Raw genomic sequence first — 20,805 nt, 5'->3', positions numbered from 1 at the left:
AATTATTTAATTAAAATCTTCGGGAGTATTGATAAGGTAAAATGTGTCTTTTAAAAATGAAAAATAGTTAATAAGTATATACTTTTATTTGTTTGGTACTGGGGATTGAAACCAAGGGTGCTTTACCACTGAGCTACATCCCTAGCCGCAGCCCTTTATTTATTTATTTTGAGACAGGATCTCATTAAGGTGCTGAGGCTGGCCTTAAACTGTGAGCCTATTATCTTAGCCTCCAAAGTTGCTGGGATTATAGGTGTAAGCCACCACAACTGGCTGTTTGTTTGTTTTAAAGTATCAGAGTCGGGTAGTTTATTCCTAGTACTGAGATTGAGAATTTGTACACTGTGCCTTACTATTCTCTAAGCTTGTGAAGGTCATTCAAAGATTTAAAAAATGAGCCAAATTTGGAGTTGATAAAGTACTTGGGAAAATAAAGATTACTGTCTACTATCATCGTAATATCATAAGAAAAAGAGAGAAGAATTTTTTTTCTTACACTAAGAGGGATCTGCCCCTAGAATAAACGATAATCCTTTACTTCAGAAGAAGATTGGCAATATCCTACTAAGATATCCAGAAAAGGGCATATTTTCAAAATTTCAAAGGCAAAGATTTAATTGTAATATTTGGACCATGTAATTCTGGTCTGTATATAAGTTAACCACATTGAGTCTATTTAACACAGACTACATCCACATCTTGATTTGTTCCAGAATCTAGTTTTTGTCACCATCCTTTCCTTGTATATTTGATTGTATGTAGGTGTGCTGAAGTTGCATAATAATGTTTCAAGATATCATGGGCACAATTAAAAGGCCATAGAATAAAGGATTCCATGGTCCTTCTGCTGTCTTTTCTCTGAATAGTCAGAATTGAGCCAATTAGTAATAGGAGTAGGAAGGGAGTGTCTCCACTCCTGCCTTGGATGTGGCTCAGGGCTTTGCTCAGATAAACAGTAGAATTTCTTTGAGAAGAATGCAGTGAACTGGTAGAAATGTGTTAAGTGCCTCATACTAGTAGACATTCCAGCTTTTAGGAACCGCTGGTTTGTATTATTTCTGTAGAGGTCAAAGTCTAATAAATTACTCTAGTGTGCTATTCTGCTTTGTGTCACTGTGACCAAAGTACCTGACAATAACAACTTAGAATAGGAAGAATTTATTTTCCTGCACTGTTTCAGAGGATTCACTCTGTTTGGCTAGCTCCAAGGTAGAATATCATGATGGAAGGGCGTGGCAGAGAAAAATTACTCAGCCCATACCAACAGAAAGTAGAGAGAGGAAGGAATCAGAGAGAAGACAAACCCTTCCAGGGCTTGCCCCCAGTGACCTACTTCCTCCAAAGAGGTCTCATTTCCCAGCAGTACCTGCAGTCATCAGTGGATTAATCCATCCGAACCCTCATGATCTAATCACCTCCCCAAAGCCCCACCTCTGAGCACATGAGACCTGGGGAGGCATTCCAGATCCAAACCATAATACCTTGAGATTAGAATATGTGTAACTAATAATAGGCTTATCCTATTTCAGAAGGGGCTTGGCTAAAGAGAGCACAATAATTCCCCCTTATCTATGGGGGATACCTTCTAATATCACCAGTGGATGCCTAAAACTATGGATAATGTCAAATCCTGTATATACTAGTTTATATACCTATGATAAATTAAACTTTATAAAGTAGGCACAATAAGAAATTAATAATAACTAATGCAACATAGAACAATAAAATAGACCATAAAAAAGTCAAATAAGGGCCCTGCACAGTGGTAAACACGTGTAATCCCAGTGGCTTGGGAGGCGGAGGCAAGAGAATCAAAGCCAAAGAGTTCAAAGCCAGCCTCAGCAATTTAGCAAGGCACTAAGCAACTCAGTGAGACCCTGTCTGTAATAAAATACAAAATAGGGCGAGAGATGTGGCTCAATGGTAGAATGCCCCTGAGTTCAATCCTCAGTACCCCCCCTAAAAAAGTCAAATGAAGGTTACTTGAACTTAAGCACTATGATATCATGACAGTCAACCTGAGAGCAGAGACCACTACTAAGTAACTAAAAGGTATCATACAGCATGGATATGTTGGAAAAAAAAAAAGATGTTTCACCTGATGATACGTGATGGTGCCAGATTTTATCAGGCTACTCAGAATGGTATACAATTTAACAATTTATAATTTATTTCTGGAATTGTCTATTTAAATTTTCAGATCACAATTGACCGTGACTGAAACTGTAGAAAATGAAACTGCAGATGAGAACACAGTATTTTAATGGAGTACAGTGAGAAAACTCTAGTTTTCCTTGGGCAGACTTTTACATTTGGCCTTATTTAATCTATCTACATTTAAATGAATATATGCAATGATATCAAGACCCAAGTTTAGTTTTTGTGAAAATAGCTTGACTTTGAGTTCAAATTTTATCATCATGATCCATTTCTTAGCTATTTTTTCTGGGCTGAAGCTCTATGTGATGGATCCCCACAAATTTCAACTCCTCCCAGTCCACCAAATACTAGTGACTGAGGGGATATGTGCATATGCTGAAATACACTAGATCCCTCCAGAAATCCAGGTGTGGAGGCAGTTTAACTTTGGAAAATGGGTTAAGGGTGGGGATGTAGTTCTGCAATGGGAAAGAAAACAGATGTGTGGCATCCAAATATATCAGATGACCACAACAATGAAGTCATGGTTACTGAATTTCTCTGCTTGAAGTATATCCTCAATTATACTTAAAACTTGGGGGAAGATCTTTATTTATTGAAACTAATGGAAAGACATGTTCCATACCACAAACTTGGTGATCTAATGTTTTGAACCACATTAAGAAGACACTAGGCATTAAAACAGTTTGCTTAGCAAGAAGAAATTCTCTAGAATCTCTTGCATCTGTACATTTGAGAAATGAGAATTGAATGTACATTCCAAGAAGTTTATCTAATAGTCACAAGAATGTTGGGTCAGATACAAAAGTTCAGGTATAAGGCTATTAAAGTTCTCAAGATGATAGTTTTGGTGGTTAACCTACAACATTGAATCTTTCCAAGTCATGATGTTCTAATCAGCCAAGGTCAAGCAGTCTTCAGACCTTTAATATAGATACAGCTTCTTTGAAGAACTTCATACTCCCCTGCAAGGGTAAGAAATGGATGGCTCCCCTATTAGAGCCACTTTTCTTCAAGGAATAGTCATCCATTGCTTCTAAATGGGGAGGGGGGTGCAGTTATTGCACAATCTGGGAATAAAAACCTGTAGCAGGAAAGTCACAAAATGACTGTGTGGAACAATATTTACTGCTGGGACCCAAAACTATATAAAGAAAAGTACATTTTCATGCCAAGCAAAGCACCTTGGGCCATGGCAATTTCTTTTGTCTTGTTTTTCTCAACAGGAAAGTCTACTCCAAAATTGGGGGTTATCCAGGCACTCTAGCCTGGTAGAGCTGGACAGCTTAGAATAATTAGTTAATACTTTTTTGGCATCCTTCTATGAACCCAGCCCAACCCTTTTCCAAGTCCTTTACACATATCTGCTCATTTGCATTCTCTTGACCTGTGAGGTAGATACTATCAGTAACCTTGTTCTGCAAATAAGGAGTCCAAAGAACTATGTTTAAGAAACTTCAATTCACACAGCTAATGAATGTTTGACTTGAGATTTAAACTCAAAGAGTTTGGCACCTAAGTCCATGAGCTTTACCTAGACTGCACTATACTGCCTTATGCAAAGACAATGTTCTTTTTTTCTTTTTAATTGAACCTTTACTTTATTCATTTGTTTTTATGTGGTGCTGAGGAATGAACCCCTGAAGTGCCTCACCCATGCCAGGCAACTACACTGAGTATCACTGAGCTACAGCCCCAGCCACCACAAAGTTCTTAACAGTTAAGATTTGTTAAGGAAATAAGTTAGCATAGGTAGATGAGCTGGAAGAATGGGAGAAGGGGGAGACAGGACAGGGGAACAACTGTAAAAGGGCCACTGACTAGTCATTGACCCAGAGATACCATTCTTACTCCACAATCCAGAAGGAGGATGAGGATCAAACTGCCCTGAGGGTCAGCTGACTCCTATATGATATTCTGCTTGCATCGCTAGGCCAGAAAGCACTTAATGACGCTATTACACAGACGTAGGTCCTCAGTTTTCAAAAAGTACAGGTATATGACCTTCAAACAGACAGCAACCACACAAGGCATCAGGCCCCAAAAGGCATGGCTACCTGCCACTCCAAGGTTTTATACCACTGCAAGCTCCCATCCCCCACCCAAACAAAAGGCCTATTGTTTTAGTGCATTTCTGTGTCTTAACTGATCTGCCTGCCCATCTCTCAGATGTGTATCTCACTTTCTTTTGCCTTTTTCTTACCTAGCAATAACCTTGATCTAAAGGATATCTCTGCCTTGCCTTATTGTCCTAATCTAGGATATTATACCTAAGGACCAAGGAATGATCACAACACTCCACAGCTGACAACCCTCCATAAGAGATTCTAAACAAATTTGAACTTACATAATTTATTTTTCATGCTTCTATAGAAGTATAATGATTTTTTTTAAGAGCAAACTTTTTTGAAAGCAGGAGAATATTTTTTTCTAGATCCTTAGGAAATAGCCTCAATAAAATAACAGAGTAGCTGCAAATCTCAGAAATGAGTTAAAAGTTATTAGGGTAGCTGCCCTCTAATTTTTGTTTTTATTTTTCTGGCAAAATTGGGTTTTGAAACCAGGGCCACCCTACCACTGAGCTATATCCCCAGCCCTTTTTATTATTTTTTTTATTTTTTATTTTGAGACAGTCTCACTAAGTTGCCAAGGCTGGCCTCAAATGTGATCCTCCTGTCTCAGCCTCCAAAGTTGCTGGGATTACAAGCATGCACCACCATGTCTGGCAGTACCTGACCCTTAGGACCTCTGTGACTCATTGAGAAGTCTCAAGGGATGTCAACTAGTCATCAACCCAGGTTTTTGTGAGACTAGAGGATGGACAGCTATTGACCTGTGCATTCCCTCTGCAAAAGATACCTGTTCCCACACTGCTGCAAATCCAACCCCACCTTCTCATCCCTACACCTCCAAGCTCATCTTCCCTGGCTGGGTTATACTTTCTTCCTACATGATACTGCAAAGGACAATAAGATGTGTGGGCTTGATCCTAATGTGCTTACCTTGCTCCCAGTCAGGCTGAATATCCCTTAAGGTCGCTGGCATTGGGGGAAGGGCTTTCATCTTGGAGGAGGGAGCAAATAAACTATACTTAAATTGCTAATCTGCTTATAATATTGTACAATAAAATTTACTTTACCCAAGACTATTATATTGCCTTTTGATGGATCATAAGGCACTTTACGTGATTAAAATGCCTTTTAATCATGAATATTCATTATTTTGAGTAATTGAAAATTTTAAAAAAATGAAATTAGTAGATCTTTCTGGTTGATAGAATGATGGATGTATTAGCTTTTACTAAATTAGCAAGGAGATAAAGTAGAATAACATCTTTTCTGTGTTCAGTGAAAATTTGGTTCTGGCTTCCATGGTCTATAATTCAGATTGTTAATGGTGCTAAAAACTTTCTGACATATGAAACTGCTTAATGGAGTATAATTATTAAATCCTAATTAATAGCTTAAAAGCATTAATATTAAAATTATTCTATATGGAAGACTTGGGCACATCATTAATTCTCACTGAATATGCACTCAATTTTATCCTAAATCTAAGGTATGACATCCCGTCTGTTCAAACAGAAAATTCTTGCCTTAATAGAAAGGTATTCTACAAGTGTGTTATACCCAAATATATTTGTATTTTATCTAGTTTAAAACTGTAATGTCTCTCCCCTCACCTCTGTTTTGTTGTTTGGGAGCTGGGGACCAATTCTAGGGCTTTGTGTCTGCTTAAGCACACTCTACCACTGAGCTACAACCCCAGCCCCGATAATATTTCTTTGAGGCTTACAAAGTATATGTCACAAATGCAAAAGAATTTGCAGCAACATTCCAAAACAAGAAAAACATTTGTGTTTTCATGAAGTACAACTGATTTGCGAAGAAAAAGAAATGTCTCTTTTTGAAAATTGCTTCCAAAGAGCTTCAGGGTCCAACCACCATTAACATCACTTTCTCTTTACAGAATAGTCTGGTGTAGGCTGCAGTCAATTGCTACACACTATTTTATCCATCAGGGCTTAATGGAAGTAAGATGAAAAGGAAACATAAATTCTAAATCTCTTTTCATAGTCAAATGTTCACTATTATTCAGCCAACTTTCTTCATGCAGAAAGCCTTCATTAATACACATTAAATGACATTAAAATTTCAGATCTGTTCTTCTTGACTGTAAGTTAAGTCTCATAATAAATTTTACTTGAGATCCTTGAGATCTAATATCTATAAATATCTATTGTGTTAGTTATATACTATATAAGAGTGTAATGATCCATATATATATATATATATATATATAAAACTTGGTTTAGAAATTCCTTCTTAAAAGTATAAGGATATAGGGGGAAAGGCACACTCATTTATTGCTAGTGGGACTTCAAACTAGTGCAATGATTCTGGAAACCTGTATGGAGATTCCTTAGAAAACTTGGAATGGAACCACCATTCATCCCAGCTATCCCACTCCTTGGTCTGTACCCAGAGGACTTAAAATCAGCATACTAAAGTGACACAATAACAACAATGTTTATAGCAGCTCAATTCACAATAGCTAAACTGTGGAAGCAACCTAGATGCTCTCCAATAGATGAATGGATAAAGAAATTGTGATACACGCGCGCATGCATACACACACATGCTGGAATATTACCCAGCATTAAAAGAGAATAAAATTACCGCATTTTCAGGTAAATGGATGGAGTTGGAGAATATCATGCTAAGTGAAGTAAGTTAATCCCCCAAAAAACAAAGGTTAAATGTTCTCTCTGATAATTGGATGCTGATCCATAATGGGGGGGGGGGAGCATGGGAAAAATGGAAGAATTTTGATGGGGCAAAGGAGAGGGAGGGGTTGGGAGGGGGCCTGAGGGTAGGAAAGATGGTGGAATGAGATGGACATTTTTACCCTAGGTACATGTATGATTGCACGTATGATGTGACACTACATCTCGTGTACAGCCATAGAAATGTAAAGTTGTGCTATAATTGTGTACAATGAATCAAAATGCATTCTGTTGTCATATATACCTAATTAAAAAAGAAAAGTTAAAAGGGGGGGTGAAGAGAGTAACAAGTTGGATTTTAATTGCTCATTTAATGCCTATAGTGAAGTCCTAAAGGACAGACTCTATGTGGCACAAAAGTAAACATGTCCAGGTATTTCCATCAACACCATCACCTTCCATTCCATCTCAGGCAGATTTAGTCTGTTTTCTGAAAGATGCTGCTTTAACATCCCCATTTCTAAACTGTTTCCTTCAGAATAAGTTTGGGGGCCTAGCCTCTCTCATCCCTAAGTCTTTCATTACAGGGTGTTTGAGGAAGTAGCACAAATATTATTCCATTTTAATGGAAAGTGTTGGTTTCCAAGATTTTCCTTTCAAACTGGAGACTCAGTAGCATTTCAAGTTTCACAAGGGACCTGCTTCCACAATGACCTATTTGGGAAGTACAAAATTCCTTATTTCCAATTAGTTTCCAAATAGGCAAGGAGGCATGGGATTTCAGATACTTGTGCCTCCTTACCCTTTTCTATCCACCTTGCTCTTGTCCTCGCGTTTCCGGTCATGTCTGGCTGACATTTTCCCTAACTATGAGCAGCTGGTGTGGGCAGGGACTGAATAGGAAGCCCCTGCACAGGAAGTCATTGTCTGAGGTTGAAGCTCCATTCTGCCTCGGATCTGGACGACCACCCCTCTTCTGATCCCATGGGCTTTGGACCTGGGTTCCTGATCCTCTATTCTACTGTCCCCCAAACTGGATCTATCTTGCTGGTATCTTACTTGCCTATCAATCACTATTCTTCTTGGACTTAATCTGTGTTTTTCCTTATTTCCCAGGCCTTTCTTTACCCCTGGTAGGTTTTGTTGTGTCCTGTTGCTATCCAAGTCCAGAGGAAAAGGACATCTAAATCTTAATTGCTGTTCTACCAGGTAACTGATTTCAGGCACATGGCTCCACCCTGAACTAATACCTCCCCACCACCCCTGTTAGGCCAGGAGTTCTCTAGAGTCTCTTTGAATTCAAAAACTCTAGTAACCATGGAGTCTCTTTCTTGCCTCCTTCACCATCCATCGTTTATCTGATTCTGTTTCTAGCAAACAACTGTGAGTGCAAAGTGAAGTGACCTACAGATAGGACTCTACCACCCATTCAAAAAGAAAACTTCACAAAGATTACAGCACTTTATTTTTATGTGCACCACACTGCACAGTTTACAAAGTAAGTCAATGTGCCAAGGTGTTTGTTTTACGCCTGTGTAGCTGTGTTCCCAGGCTTTGAAGGTAGCTCTTCCACATAAGCCGCAGGAAAATGGCCTTTTTTTCCATTTAAAGATCCAAACCACCATCCTTCTTCTTTCTTCTCATGTAAAGTCACAATGTCTCCTGTGAAAATACACCTTTAGTTAGACAAATGGGTCTCTGCAACTTGAGCATATGCCAGAGCCTGACTGGTAGGAGTTTTAAGGAAATCCTACATACAAAGGTTTAACTGGGAGCATCATTTTCTGCATTTGATACAGCTGATGAAGGAAACTTTGTATGAAGCTGGCATAGTCCCGAAGAATACTCAAAAGACTGAAATAATTAATAACTGAATTATGCCATGAAATGGTTTGCTTAAAAGCAAAATTAGAGTTTTGGGGCTTGATGCCCCTGTCATCCCATCTACTTGGGAAGCTGAGGCAGAAGGATTTCAAGTTTCAGGCCAACCTGGGCAACTTATTGAGACCCTGTCTCAAAATAAAAGGGCTAGGGATATAACTCAGTGGTAGAGCATCCCTGGGTTCAATCTCTAGGACCCACCCCCCTAAAAAGGAGTATCAAGTTGGATTTCGGGCTGCCTGGTTCACTTTGTCTATAACAGAGGGTTGTCAGCAAACTCTTTTTCAGTGTTGTTCTTTATGTGTTTCATGTGTTGATGGCCATGGTGGCTTGGTATGTTAACTTCTACAAACACGTCTCAGATGACGATCAAGACAGCTTAGAATCAAAACAGTTCCTCTCTACTCCACCTAGCTTCACAGTCCAAAATTCAAAAGAAATGACTTCCCACTTATCAATTTAGATAATATCAATAAAACATCAATTTGAAGACAATGCTTTTTTAAAGCATTGATTCAAATAAATGGAATTCCTAGCTCTCACCCAGTTCTCTAGGGGTTCTTTTAAAACCATCATTGAGATATTAATAACCTCAAAGTATAATCTGGTGCCCCATATCCTTTGGCTATCCTCTGTCTTGTGGGAGAGTCCTTTCTCTCTGGTCATTCCCTGGATATGAAAGTAAGAGTTTTTTTTTTCAGCATCCAAGATCTACTTCTATAGCATCCTTCTGAGGTCACATTTCAATTTTTTTCTCACTCTTTTCCCCAGCAATTTTCATTGGAAGGTGAAGAAGACTGTTAAACCCCTTTTATCTTTTTAAAGTCATGAATCACTGTTTATTCTTCTAGGAGGTCATTTCCAACTTAAGTTCGCCCTCTAAGGAGTTCTCCCAGGTCAGCAGATTGTTTGACAGATCTATTAACAGGAATTCAAACAAATAATTTGAAATTGTATTGCCAGTTTCCCTAGGCCTCCACTGTCATGTTTCATTTAAAGAAACTACTTAGAATATGGAGCAAAGGTGGACTTTGCAAATAACTAAGAACTGAAATAACTGAAGTTACTATGAAACTCAGGATCCCTGAATTCCAGGGAAATGTGTTCTTGTTCTTAAAGAAGAGAAATAATTGAAGAACTCTGACACACACTGAAAAGGAAGCACCTATTAAATAATAGCAAATGTATAGTGTCCCTGTTGTTTAGCTGCAAAATCCATCTCAAGTTTCTATCAAGCCATATCCCCACCATGAGTAATAAGCCTTCTCCCATCACACAGCTCTTTCTCATGAATCCTTCCATTTCCAGATCTCCACCTTAGCTTTAAAACCCATACATGGACACCTAAGGAAAGTTGAAGCTGGAGACTTGTTCTTGTTTAACAATGTTGAGGTTTACATCATTCATAACATTCCTTGTTAAATAAAAATCATAACACAGAAAAGAGGGTCTGATAAGATTGGCAGAAATATTTTACTGTGAAATAAATGGGATAAAATTAAACTGGGGCTCCAAACCTAGACTTTAAAATATGCTATTCTACTAGCTCATGAGCAGATGTCACCAGTGGGTCTCATGTTGGAAACATAAAGAGGTGGCGCTGCAAGGGTAATGGCTCTCATTACCCTTGTTCTGCCCCCATGTAGCACTATGATTAAGGGCACAACTGAATTTGTCAGCTCAAATCTTGTGCTGCCACTGCCTGTAACTTTAGCCAAAGTACTTATCCTTTTTATGCCTCAGTCTTATCAGCTATAAAACAGAAATAAATACAATCCCTGCCTTTAAGAATTTTTATGAATGTTAAATTGAACAATGTGCTTTCAACAAGGTCTGGATTGTAAGAAGAAAATAAATCTTAGCCAGCATCATTATTTGAGCTTCAGTTTTTCAGGTGCCTTTCTTTATCTTCTCAGAAGGGTGATTATAAACCTCAACTGTCTTGACATTGGTGGTTAAGACTACTGTGCTAAGACAGGACTTCATGCATGTCAAGGATTTCAGCATGGGAAGGCAATTAAAATATCTGAAAATGATTCTTACCTTTTTCCAAATTCAATTCATCATCTTGCCTGGCTTGAAAAGAATACAAGGCCTTGCAAAGACTGTTGCTGAGCCGGGCCACGCCAGAGGCTAAAAATTGGATTAAGTTGTAATTACCATGCTGTGTTAGTAGGCAAAATGAATGATCAGAAGCTCTGGTTGTTTAACAGTATGATGCAGAGTTTATACATAATGAAATTTTCTCAAAAGTTTATAATTCTACCTAATAGTCATTCCTTGATTCAATAAGTATATATGAATATATTATAAGTATATATTCAGTGTATATATAAAGAAGCCTCCTACTTTGCATATAGAATATGTATACTATATAAACAAAAACATATTCTAATATGGGAAATAGTTTAGAGGAAAAAAGCTATTGTCATCATAAGAGTAAGGATGACAATTTTAAATTACTTGTTTTTCATACGAGTTTAGTTAACATCATTAGATGATCTGTGTGGAAGTTGCATGCATGTTTGGGAATGCACATCAGTTCTGCCAGTCACGCAAGACTGGCTATTTGGAGCATGTGATTCTTATCATCATCCCTTGGTGATAGTGGAACTGTTCCTCAAACAATGTAATGGAGACTTTGATATATTGTGTAGACCATAATGCCCTGGGTTTTATTGAAACCTTTTCTCTGTCTATTTGTAATCAAGAAACCAGGCAGTTGAGATTATAGTAGATAGTTGAACAATGAGGAATAAAGACCTCCTTGAGTGAGTGCCTGTCAAAAGGTGAAGAGCAGTGGGGTGTGGCTGGACAGTGGCCAAGTCAGATGACTGAATAAAGGGGTGGATAAATCATGTGTTCCAAGTGTATGAGTGTCCCTGCAAACCTCCTGGATCACTGTTTCTTGCAGAGAAGACAGGATTTCTACAGAAGTTTAGAAGATGCTACGGAGACAGAGTTACCAAGCTCCTCAAAATGGGTAGGATGATTTGACTGTGTGGATAGCAGACTGTAGACTTGGTATCTGCAGTGACTCCTCATGGTATAAATGCTTGCCCCAGCCCCCACTCTTCTTGACTCCCCCCACCTCTTTTGTTAAATCTGTTCATAAGCTGCAGATTCTAATGAATTAATTGAAAAATAAATTTCTTTGAGCAAATATAGATCAATGTGGTTCTGAAAATAATATTTAAATGCCGCAATGTGCTTTACCAAGAGGTAAATCAGTCCCAGATTACTGTGGGCTTTGGATTACCTGAAGATGAGAGGCCTGAATTACGCTGTTCACCAGAATTCCTGCTCACGACATTCTCTAATCTCTTTGCCAAAAAAGGCCGAGATATTTTCACATAAGTATGAGTATGCTCCTGTTCAAATAGTTCAAAAAAACATCATTTTAAACAATTCTATTATCATAAGTACTCATGAAAATGACTCAGGAATTTGTTTTCTAAATTGGGGTGAGGAATGTATATATAAATTATTCAATACATTCCTAAGCCCTACTATGTTTAAGTTTTCTTGTTTCAGAAGGCTTAGTATTTTCAGAATTAGACAATTACTATATTTAATAGTCTGAATTTCCAATTTTTACCTGTTTATCTAGACCATATAATAGCATTTGTAGCATTACTTCTACAAATTCAACTTCAATGGATTTTAATGAAGTGAAATTATTGCAACTCTGTCTGAATGACTGAGAACATTTTATAGCACTAGAATCTCTTAGAAAGAATACCATCCCTTCATCACACCTCCCTTTTCTAACAGAAAACAGCTACAAGCAATAGCCACCCATGTACATCGATGAGTTCATTACAAATTCCTGAGAAGTGCAACTGTGGAAAAGTACATGGGTGTGAGTTTTTTAAACTGAACTTATACATTATCCGCATCATATAGTATATGAAGCTATGCACTAAGCACCCATCACAAGCTATGTTAAAATGAGAAAAATGCATGTAAAAAAACCTCACAATTTAGGTCTATATGAATACTAAAATTTTAATTTAATAGAAATTTTACTATAAAAACACATTTCAAGGCTAAAGTAAAGGTATGAGGAGGGAGAAGAAATACAAAATATTTTTCATTCTTCATAGTAACTTAACCTACAAGGAACGTATTCAATTATATTTAGCCTATTGTACTCAGGAGAAATAAAAATAAATTTATCTTAAAATTTTGCAAAAAATTGGGACATATGGCACATGTAATTCATCACAACTTTTTTGCTTTGATGCTAATTTAAGCCCACCACATAGAGAGCCCAATCAAAAAATTATAATCGATCTCTTTAGCTTTACCTTTTCTTTCCACTTGAAGATGGAGGTACTACAGGGATGGCTGGGTTTAGGTCTTTGCTCAAGTTCTGCTAATACTGATGACAGTTTATAGGAGTTGGCTTGCAGAAGGTCTAGTTTCAAATTGTTCTGTGAATACATCATTTAGCCAGGTGAGTAAATTTCTAGAAAATAAGGCACAACTGGATGGTTGAAGGGACAGCAAGATAGTTTTCAAAATAACAAGGTCTAGCATACATTCAACTCATGTACTGATGTGCACCAAAAATTAGGTAGAGAAAAGTATCTGAGGCCTGGGGTATATCCTGGTGGTAAAGCACTTGCCTAGCATGGTGGAGGCACTGGGTTTGATGCTGAGCTCACACAGAGAGGGGAAGAAAAAGTGAGTGAGGGAGAGAAACTGAAAGAGAAAATAATTAAAACTTTTATAGCAGTCTAGAGAAAATAGGAGTATCCCAGTCTGTACTACTGCAAATAGGATAAGGAAACCTTGTTAGTTACATTACTCACTACTTTGCAGCAATGACTGGATTTATGCAATTTTATGCTGAGAAACAAGAAAGGAAATTATAAGTGTTGATTGAAGAAGGCAGAGAAGAAATACAAAATGTTTTTCATTCTTCATAGTAACTTAACCTACAAGGAACGTATTCAATTGTATTTAGCTTATTGTACTCAGGAGAAATAAAAATAAATTTATCTTAAAATTTTGCAAAAAAGTTTGGGACATATGTGCTCTTTGCTAGTAGTAACAAAGATAAAATTCTATGCAAGAACAACGAAAGAATCTTATAATTCCATGGTATCATAAAATGTTTTTATGGCTTTGATTTGGTAAATATTATTTGCACTAAGTTAACTAAACATTTTGTACGGTCACAGAAAATGTCTGAGAGTCTGTTTTAATGCCAAGTGCCATTGCAGTAGTGTGTCAGATCTCTATGCTCCAGAGAACAGACACAGGCCTTTCTTTTCATAAGAAATGTCCCTGCAACAGCCTCCCCACTAAAAGAAATCTGCACTAAATCCCAGAATAGCTATAATTGGCTGCTTCTGTCCACTTTCTCCAAAGCACCTGAAATTGCCAGTTCCGGCAAAATTATTATATGCTTCCTTTCATAAGAGAGTTAGATAAAGAAAGCTGGCCCAGATTCTAGTATCTTTCAAAACTTGCTAAAATTTTTTACTGTTCCTGAATTCTCAATTAACCCAAGTCCACTTCTGATCACTTGAATCACAGCAAAAACACACATCTTGCACACCTAGGTCATCTGTATCTGTTCAACTTTATTCCTATATAAAATTTTGAGGTCTTTTTCAAGATGCCCTATTAATGTGGGTTCCTCCAAAGTGGTCAAAATGTTCACCCTTCCTATGAATATCTGTGGTGCTGCTGGAGTCCAAGCTCTCCGCCAAAAGGTCAGTGGGACCATCCTGCAGCTCTGCTCCACCATCTCCTACCGCCAGCCTAGCCCCCAAAGAACCTTGCCTCTAAAGTTGCTCCTTGTTTCCTCAGAGGCTTTGCCCCTCACCCAGACTGCCCTCTTCCTTCCGTCTGACCACACCTTCCTTTTCTCTTGTTATTCTCTGGGGGCCTGATGCCAGTGGATGGATGAATGGAAAGCAGCATCTTATAAAAATTATAGATGCTCCTCACTTATGATGAGGCTATGTCCCAAGAAACTAGTGTGAGACGAAAATACTTCAAGCCAAAAATGCATTTTGGTGGCACACACCTGTAGTCCTAGCATCTCAGGACATTGAGGCAGAAGATTTTCGAGTTCAAAACCAGCCTCAGCAAAAGTGAGGTGCTAGCAACTCAGTGAGACCCGGTCTCTAAATAAAATGATAAAATACAAATAGGGCTGGGGATGTGGCTCAGTGGTCGAGTGCCCCTGAGTTCAATCCCCAGTATCCAAACCCCCAAAATGCATTTTATACACTTAACCTCCCGAACATCCTCACTTATCCTAGCCTATCTTAAATATACTCAGAACTCTTACATCAGCCTACAGCTGGGCAAAATCAATTGAACACAAAGCCTGTGTTATAATAAAATGATGAGTATCTCATGTAATTTATGGAATACTGGGTTGAAAGTGAGCCACAGAATGGGTGTGTGGACACACTTACCTACCACTATAAAGTAAAAAAATCACTAAGTCAAATCTGGGGACCATCTGCACTAAATTTTGAGCTCCGCTGAGCACTATGCTAGTACTTACTAAATAATATTCCATGCTCACAAAACTCTTTGAGGTAAGTTCCAATGTCTTTATTTCACAGATGGAAAAACCAAAGTTGTCCCAGGTTTCTGTGAGCTGCAGAGCTAAATCCAAACACAAGGCCTTCGTGAATGCAAACCCTGTATTTTAGGAGAATTTTCTTAACTGGGTTAAAGTGCACATCATTTTATTAGATAATGGATCTATTTTGGAGAATTCTATTTAAGATACTAATATATATATATATATATATATATATATATATATATATATATATATTTTTTTTTTTTTTTTTTACCAATGTCCTCGTTTTAGAAGATACCAAAGCAAACATTTTTAAGTAGGTGGATTTTTCCAGATCCCTTCCACTACCTATAAAGGGACTGGCCCAATAAGCTTGACTATAATGTTCTGTCCCAAGAAAGGAAAGGCACACATGGGCTGGAAAACAAGTATTTTAAAAATAACCCCTTCATCACTAGATGCACTGTGCAAATATTTACCTCATCCATTAACGCAGCTGTGTCTTTCTGGCTCTTTGCATCCGAGAAGGAGGAGCTGCTGGAGTACACAGTAAGCATTCGCTCCAGGCCTGAGAATGAAACAATGTTCTTGGTCACTTTTGGTCACCATTCATCCTGTTTGGTGGGACACAGCTGGGAGCCGGTCCCCCTCAAAGGGGTTCTGAACCTAGAAATAGTATTTCCTCACTGGCTGGGGCAGTTCCTGTTATAGTTGTTATTAGTGAATGACAAATGAATTGTTCATTTACCTTCATTTAATGAAATTTGATAATTACGGGTGCTTTAAATATCTTGATTGTTAGTTTACAAGATGAGATTTTGAATTCCTTTTTGTAGGCCCATTCCAGTGATTTCTAACATTTACATAATGTTAGGCTCTTCCACAGTATTCTGTTTACATCACTAAACGTTTTCTGTCTTGGATTTCCTATCTGCATTACATTGCAATGCGTTATTGAGATCCGTGTAAAACAAGCTGGACATATTAGAATTGCAAGTATGCAGCTGTTTTCACCATCTGCATTGCATTAGAACTGCTTCTCTTTCTAACATTCCTAATTGCTAAGGACAACGTTGAATTTGAATGATTTTTCACCTTATTTCGAAAGTTGTAAAAAGAAAGAAACAGAGCAAAAATTCTGCATGGCAGGTTTAACATATTTTTTAAATCGCACAAATTGTCTCTCATTCCAGCCAATTTCCAAAACACAGTAAAATGCTATATTTCTAGAAGTGATAGTATAGTACTTATATAGCTCTCCTAAATAGGCCAGAATGTTATTTTACACTTTTTGCTTTCTCTTGTCTTTTTTTAACTTTTTCTTTATTCATACGACTTAGGTTTGATGTGTGGTTCTTCAAATGAGATGATCCCTGGCCCAGTCAGCAAAAGCAGATTAATCCTAACTTGGAATAAAAACTCTGGGTATGATATTTTTCCTTACTGGACCATTTGAAGAGATAATCACACACCTTCCCTGTCTCTGGAGGCTTTTTCAATGTCTTTCTGCAGTCTCAACAATTTCGGTTTTATTAAAGACTTTCGTCTCTCTTTATCCATTGCATTGTTAGGATCTTCTTCCTTCAGGGAAAGAAAAAAGATGTTCAACAATCTAAGGGGAAAAAGGTAAGAGTTCCTACTCCTGGTTTTTAATGAAACTTTCACTGGCTCCATTTAATTTTAACTTTGCAGAAGAAAAAAGGGAAAAAGAAAATCAGGATAATCTTTAGTTTGCACACATTGTTCTACCTGTTCTAGACCTGCTTAATAAGAAAACATCTTGTATTTACAGCTTGTAAGTACACAGCTGAGCTTTTTCTGTAGCAGAACAAGTTATTCTTGGAGGAGGAGACTTACTTTACTTATTTGACTTTCTTGATCAATAAATCTATTTGTTGGATATTTATTGTTCAAGTTAGAGTCCTTGGATGGTTCAAATATCATGTTTAATCCTCAGGCTAGGATGGCTTCAGGCTAGGATGTGAACTGGGTTCTACACTTGTGAAATTCCATGTTCTGGCCCCAAATGGGTTTATCATCTAATTAGGCCTTGAAGCATGACAGTACGAGAACTAGCAATGTGTCACAGACATCCATGAATGGTGCAGGCAGCAAGAGGGGAGACAGTCAAAAACTTCCAGGGGGCTGGAAGACCTGACTGACTAGGACTTTTCAGTAAAGTGAAAGGAGGATAAAGGGCACTCCAGGGACATGCAAAGGACAAAGGGGGGACTCTGTGCAGAATGCTTTAGGAACAAGTAGAACAGTTGCTTGAACAAAAAACTAGGGGAAGAAAAAGTGCAAGCTAGGCCAGATTTTAGGGCAGAAGCAGAGATTTTTATCCCATAGGTTATGAGGGACTACTAATGATTTCTGAGCTTTCACTGGATTATCTCAAGCCTTAAATAAGAAAAAAAATATATTAGGATGGTGGGGTAGGGAGGTGACTCAATGTGAGTGGACAGAAACCTGTGGAGAAAGAGGAGGGGAGGAGGCAGGCTTCTCTGATAAGGAAGGAGGAGAACTAGGATCCTGAGTACCGGTGGAGAGATGAGCTTCGGGTGACTCCTAGTGTAGAAAGGAGCTTGAGGATGGGGGGCAAACGGAGTAGCCTTTGTCACAATGTCATAACATGACTGAAATACTTTATTTACATATTATGCATTATAAAAGTTTCTCTATATTCTGTGCTGCATACAATGCTTACAACTACTATATGAGGTTGGTTTTGTCCTCCGCACTTTTGACTATGACACAGAGGAAAGGAGGTCCAAGCTGAAACAGAAGTATTCATTCCTAAAACACAACTACTGAACTACTGTGACCCCAGGTTCTCTGCCTCACCTTTACACATCTGCCAAGAGCTGAGACCTGGCTGAGGTCACACTCTCAGGTGAGCTGTGGCTAAGCTGATAGGACACCTAACTCCAACCGTTGCTGGAAGTCCCTCCTTGCTGGAAGAATGCCAATCATAATCTAGCTCCTGTGCCAGTTCAAGACTTTCTTTGTCTGGGAACATGTATTATTTAAGCAGGTATTTTCAGGGCTGAATTTGTTCCAGATTAACTTTAAAGGGGGGGGGGGCGTGCATGTTGCTATTGTTTAACTTCCTTAAATGTGTCCTTCTTTGTCAAAGATTTGTTAGAAAGATGATCAGTATTGCAGGAGGCATATGAAACCACAGATACCATCTTTTGAACATGACATTACAGTAGGCTTATAAATATTTTCACATTTTTGAAGTCAGATTGTTCTCCTGCCTTGCTCTGGTCCATGTAAACTTTGGAGCACTAAAAAAAAAGTCAGTCTACACTGGGTGCCAAGGAGTATAGACATTCGGGTGCTTTGATGTTAGGATATCAAGAAAATTCTATTCACTCATTTTGAGACAGTCTTTTCTTTTCAACTGAGATATGTGGTTGTGAGTTTTGGTGCATCGAAGCTTCATAGACAACAAATTTAAAAATTCCATGAACATGAATTAAAGATAAATCATCATGTCTATAGCCTTGCCTTTCAGTAGAACCCTAGGTTAATTCCAAGAAGAATGGCCCTTATTCTATTGACAGGCTAGTTAATCTTCCTCTTGCAATCAAACTCCCTTTCCAACTCCCTCCTTTACCTTCGTGTCTGCTTCAAACAGACATTGCTGTTGCTAACATAGTTCACTTTTGCCAAGGTACGAAAAAAGACTCGCTCAAGGAAATAACTGGCTCCTTGTTGCTGTTTGGAGAATGGGGAAGGGGACCTGTCAGCATCCACTGCTCACTCCACCTCTGCCTTTCCCTTCTCTCCTAATCTCTTGTTCCCTGAGCAGGGGTCAGGGTTGTTGGCTTCAGCTATGCATTTAATCTAAGAGGAGGACATGACCAGTGGGCTGTCTATAGATTAGAGAGGGATAGAATTCTAAACCGGGCTGGAAAGAAAAAAAAATAGAAAGGAAAGAAGAAAAAAAATTTTCCCTCTCAAAAGAAAAAGAAAAGCTCCTAGAACATCACAATTATGACTAATAAGAGGCAAGCAGAGGCCCAAATCTTTGAGGCATGACCCAAGAGGACAAAGAATTAACCCAAAGAGCAGAGACAAGATGCCTGGGCTCTGACTAGAGACAATGATCAGTTTCCAGCAAGAAAGGTCATTCCATAGAGAAATCACCCAAATACCCTCAAAATTTAGTCCAAGTTTTTCAAGGGAAAGGACCATAAGCAATGTTGATAGTGATCCCCACCTTCTAGGATTTGTGCTTTTGTGTCATCTCCTCCCCTTGAATGGAGACCAAACTTTCTGACTTCTAATACCCCCCACTTCTGAACTCAGCTCATGGCACACCCTGATTCCTTTGGGGGCACTCTGGCTGTGTCTCTCTTGGTCACTCATTCAGGGAGAATCAGGTTGACATGCAGTGAGATGTGGAGAAACCCACATGGAAAGGAAATGGTGCCTCCTACTACCAGCCAGCGAGGACCAGAGGCTGCCAACAGCCACTTGAGTCAAATTGAAGATGGGTCCTCTCTCAGTGGAGCCTTGAGATGTCTGTAGTCCTGGCTGGCACCTCCACTGCTGCCTCATGAGGGACTCTGGGGACCCAGCTAAGCTGAGCATGGGTTCCTGACCCATATAAACTCAGATAATGTTTTAAGTCATTATGTTTGGAGGTAATGTGCTCATAGTGATTTGTGAAGACAACCAGGACAGGCACAATATGATATTCCTAGATCATGAAACACATCTGCCTGGTATTACTTTTCTAGAAGACTACTTTGATTTCAATGTCCTCCAGAGTTCAAGTGTTGGAAGTTTAACACCCAGTGCAACAGTGTTGAGTGTTGAGAGGTGGGTCCTTAAGATGTGATCAGGCTATCAGGGGACTCCCTTATTATGGGAGTAGTTTTCTTATTAAAGAAAGTTTGGCCCTCTCTTGCTCTTTTACCCATGTGACACCTTTTGCCACATTATGATCCCACAAGAAGACCTTTCCCACATGTAACCTTGTTATCTGGGACTTCACAGATCCAAAACCACAAGCCCAGTAAACTTCTATTCTTTATAAATTACTCAGTCTGTTGTATTCTGCAACAGCAGCATAAAACAGATGAAGACAAAGTCTAAACTGGAAGATTCTAAAACCCAGCAAGACCTTCTTTCCTTCCAGAGAATACCACTGCCCAGTTTGTAAACCACACATTGTATATATTTTATTTTTGTAGACAATACAAATAAAACATTTTTACTTACCACATTCCATTTATAGCTATTTTCAATTTTTTTGAAATGAGTTTTTCAATGTATAATGAAGCCCCTTCCCCAAGGTAACTTCCCGTTGGTCATACTTACAAAGTAATCGGTCAGTAGGAATTCAGATTTGTTTTCTGTAGATAAATTTGCAGTTTCTTCTATTAGCGCTTGGATATCTTTTTCGACATCAATCTTGTTGATGGCACAGTGAATCTGTGTGTGGCACTGCAGAGCCAAGGAAAGCAGA

General features: G+C 38.5%; 1 protein-coding gene across 4 annotated transcripts in view; it reads right to left on the bottom strand.

The window, feature by feature from the left end:
* Positions 1 to 8,363: 8,363 nt before the first annotated feature.
* Positions 8,364 to 20,805, bottom strand: part of Nostrin (nitric oxide synthase trafficking) — a 56,893-nt gene continuing 44,451 nt past the window's right edge. For all 4 annotated transcript variants that reach the window (XM_026389553.2, XM_026389554.2, XM_026389555.2 and 1 more), the window contains 7 exons: positions 20,658 to 20,783; positions 16,796 to 16,904; positions 15,803 to 15,891; positions 13,078 to 13,203; positions 12,027 to 12,138; positions 10,811 to 10,900; positions 8,364 to 8,548 (listed from right to left, as the gene is read on the bottom strand). In XM_026389553.2, coding sequence (XP_026245338.2) covers positions 8,412 to 8,548; positions 10,811 to 10,900; positions 12,027 to 12,138; positions 13,078 to 13,203; positions 15,803 to 15,891; positions 16,796 to 16,904; positions 20,658 to 20,783 — 789 coding nt within the window. In that variant the 3' untranslated portion in view covers positions 8,364 to 8,411. The remainder of the gene's footprint in view (positions 8,549 to 10,810; positions 10,901 to 12,026; positions 12,139 to 13,077; positions 13,204 to 15,802; positions 15,892 to 16,795; positions 16,905 to 20,657; positions 20,784 to 20,805) is intronic.

The sequence above is a fragment of the Urocitellus parryii genome, chromosome 1 (genome assembly GCF_045843805.1).
Source record: "Urocitellus parryii isolate mUroPar1 chromosome 1, mUroPar1.hap1, whole genome shotgun sequence".
Lineage (NCBI taxonomy): Eukaryota > Metazoa > Chordata > Mammalia > Rodentia > Sciuridae > Urocitellus > Urocitellus parryii.
The sequence above is the reverse complement of the archived record's forward strand: the minus strand, read 5'-3'. Positions and strand labels throughout refer to the sequence as shown.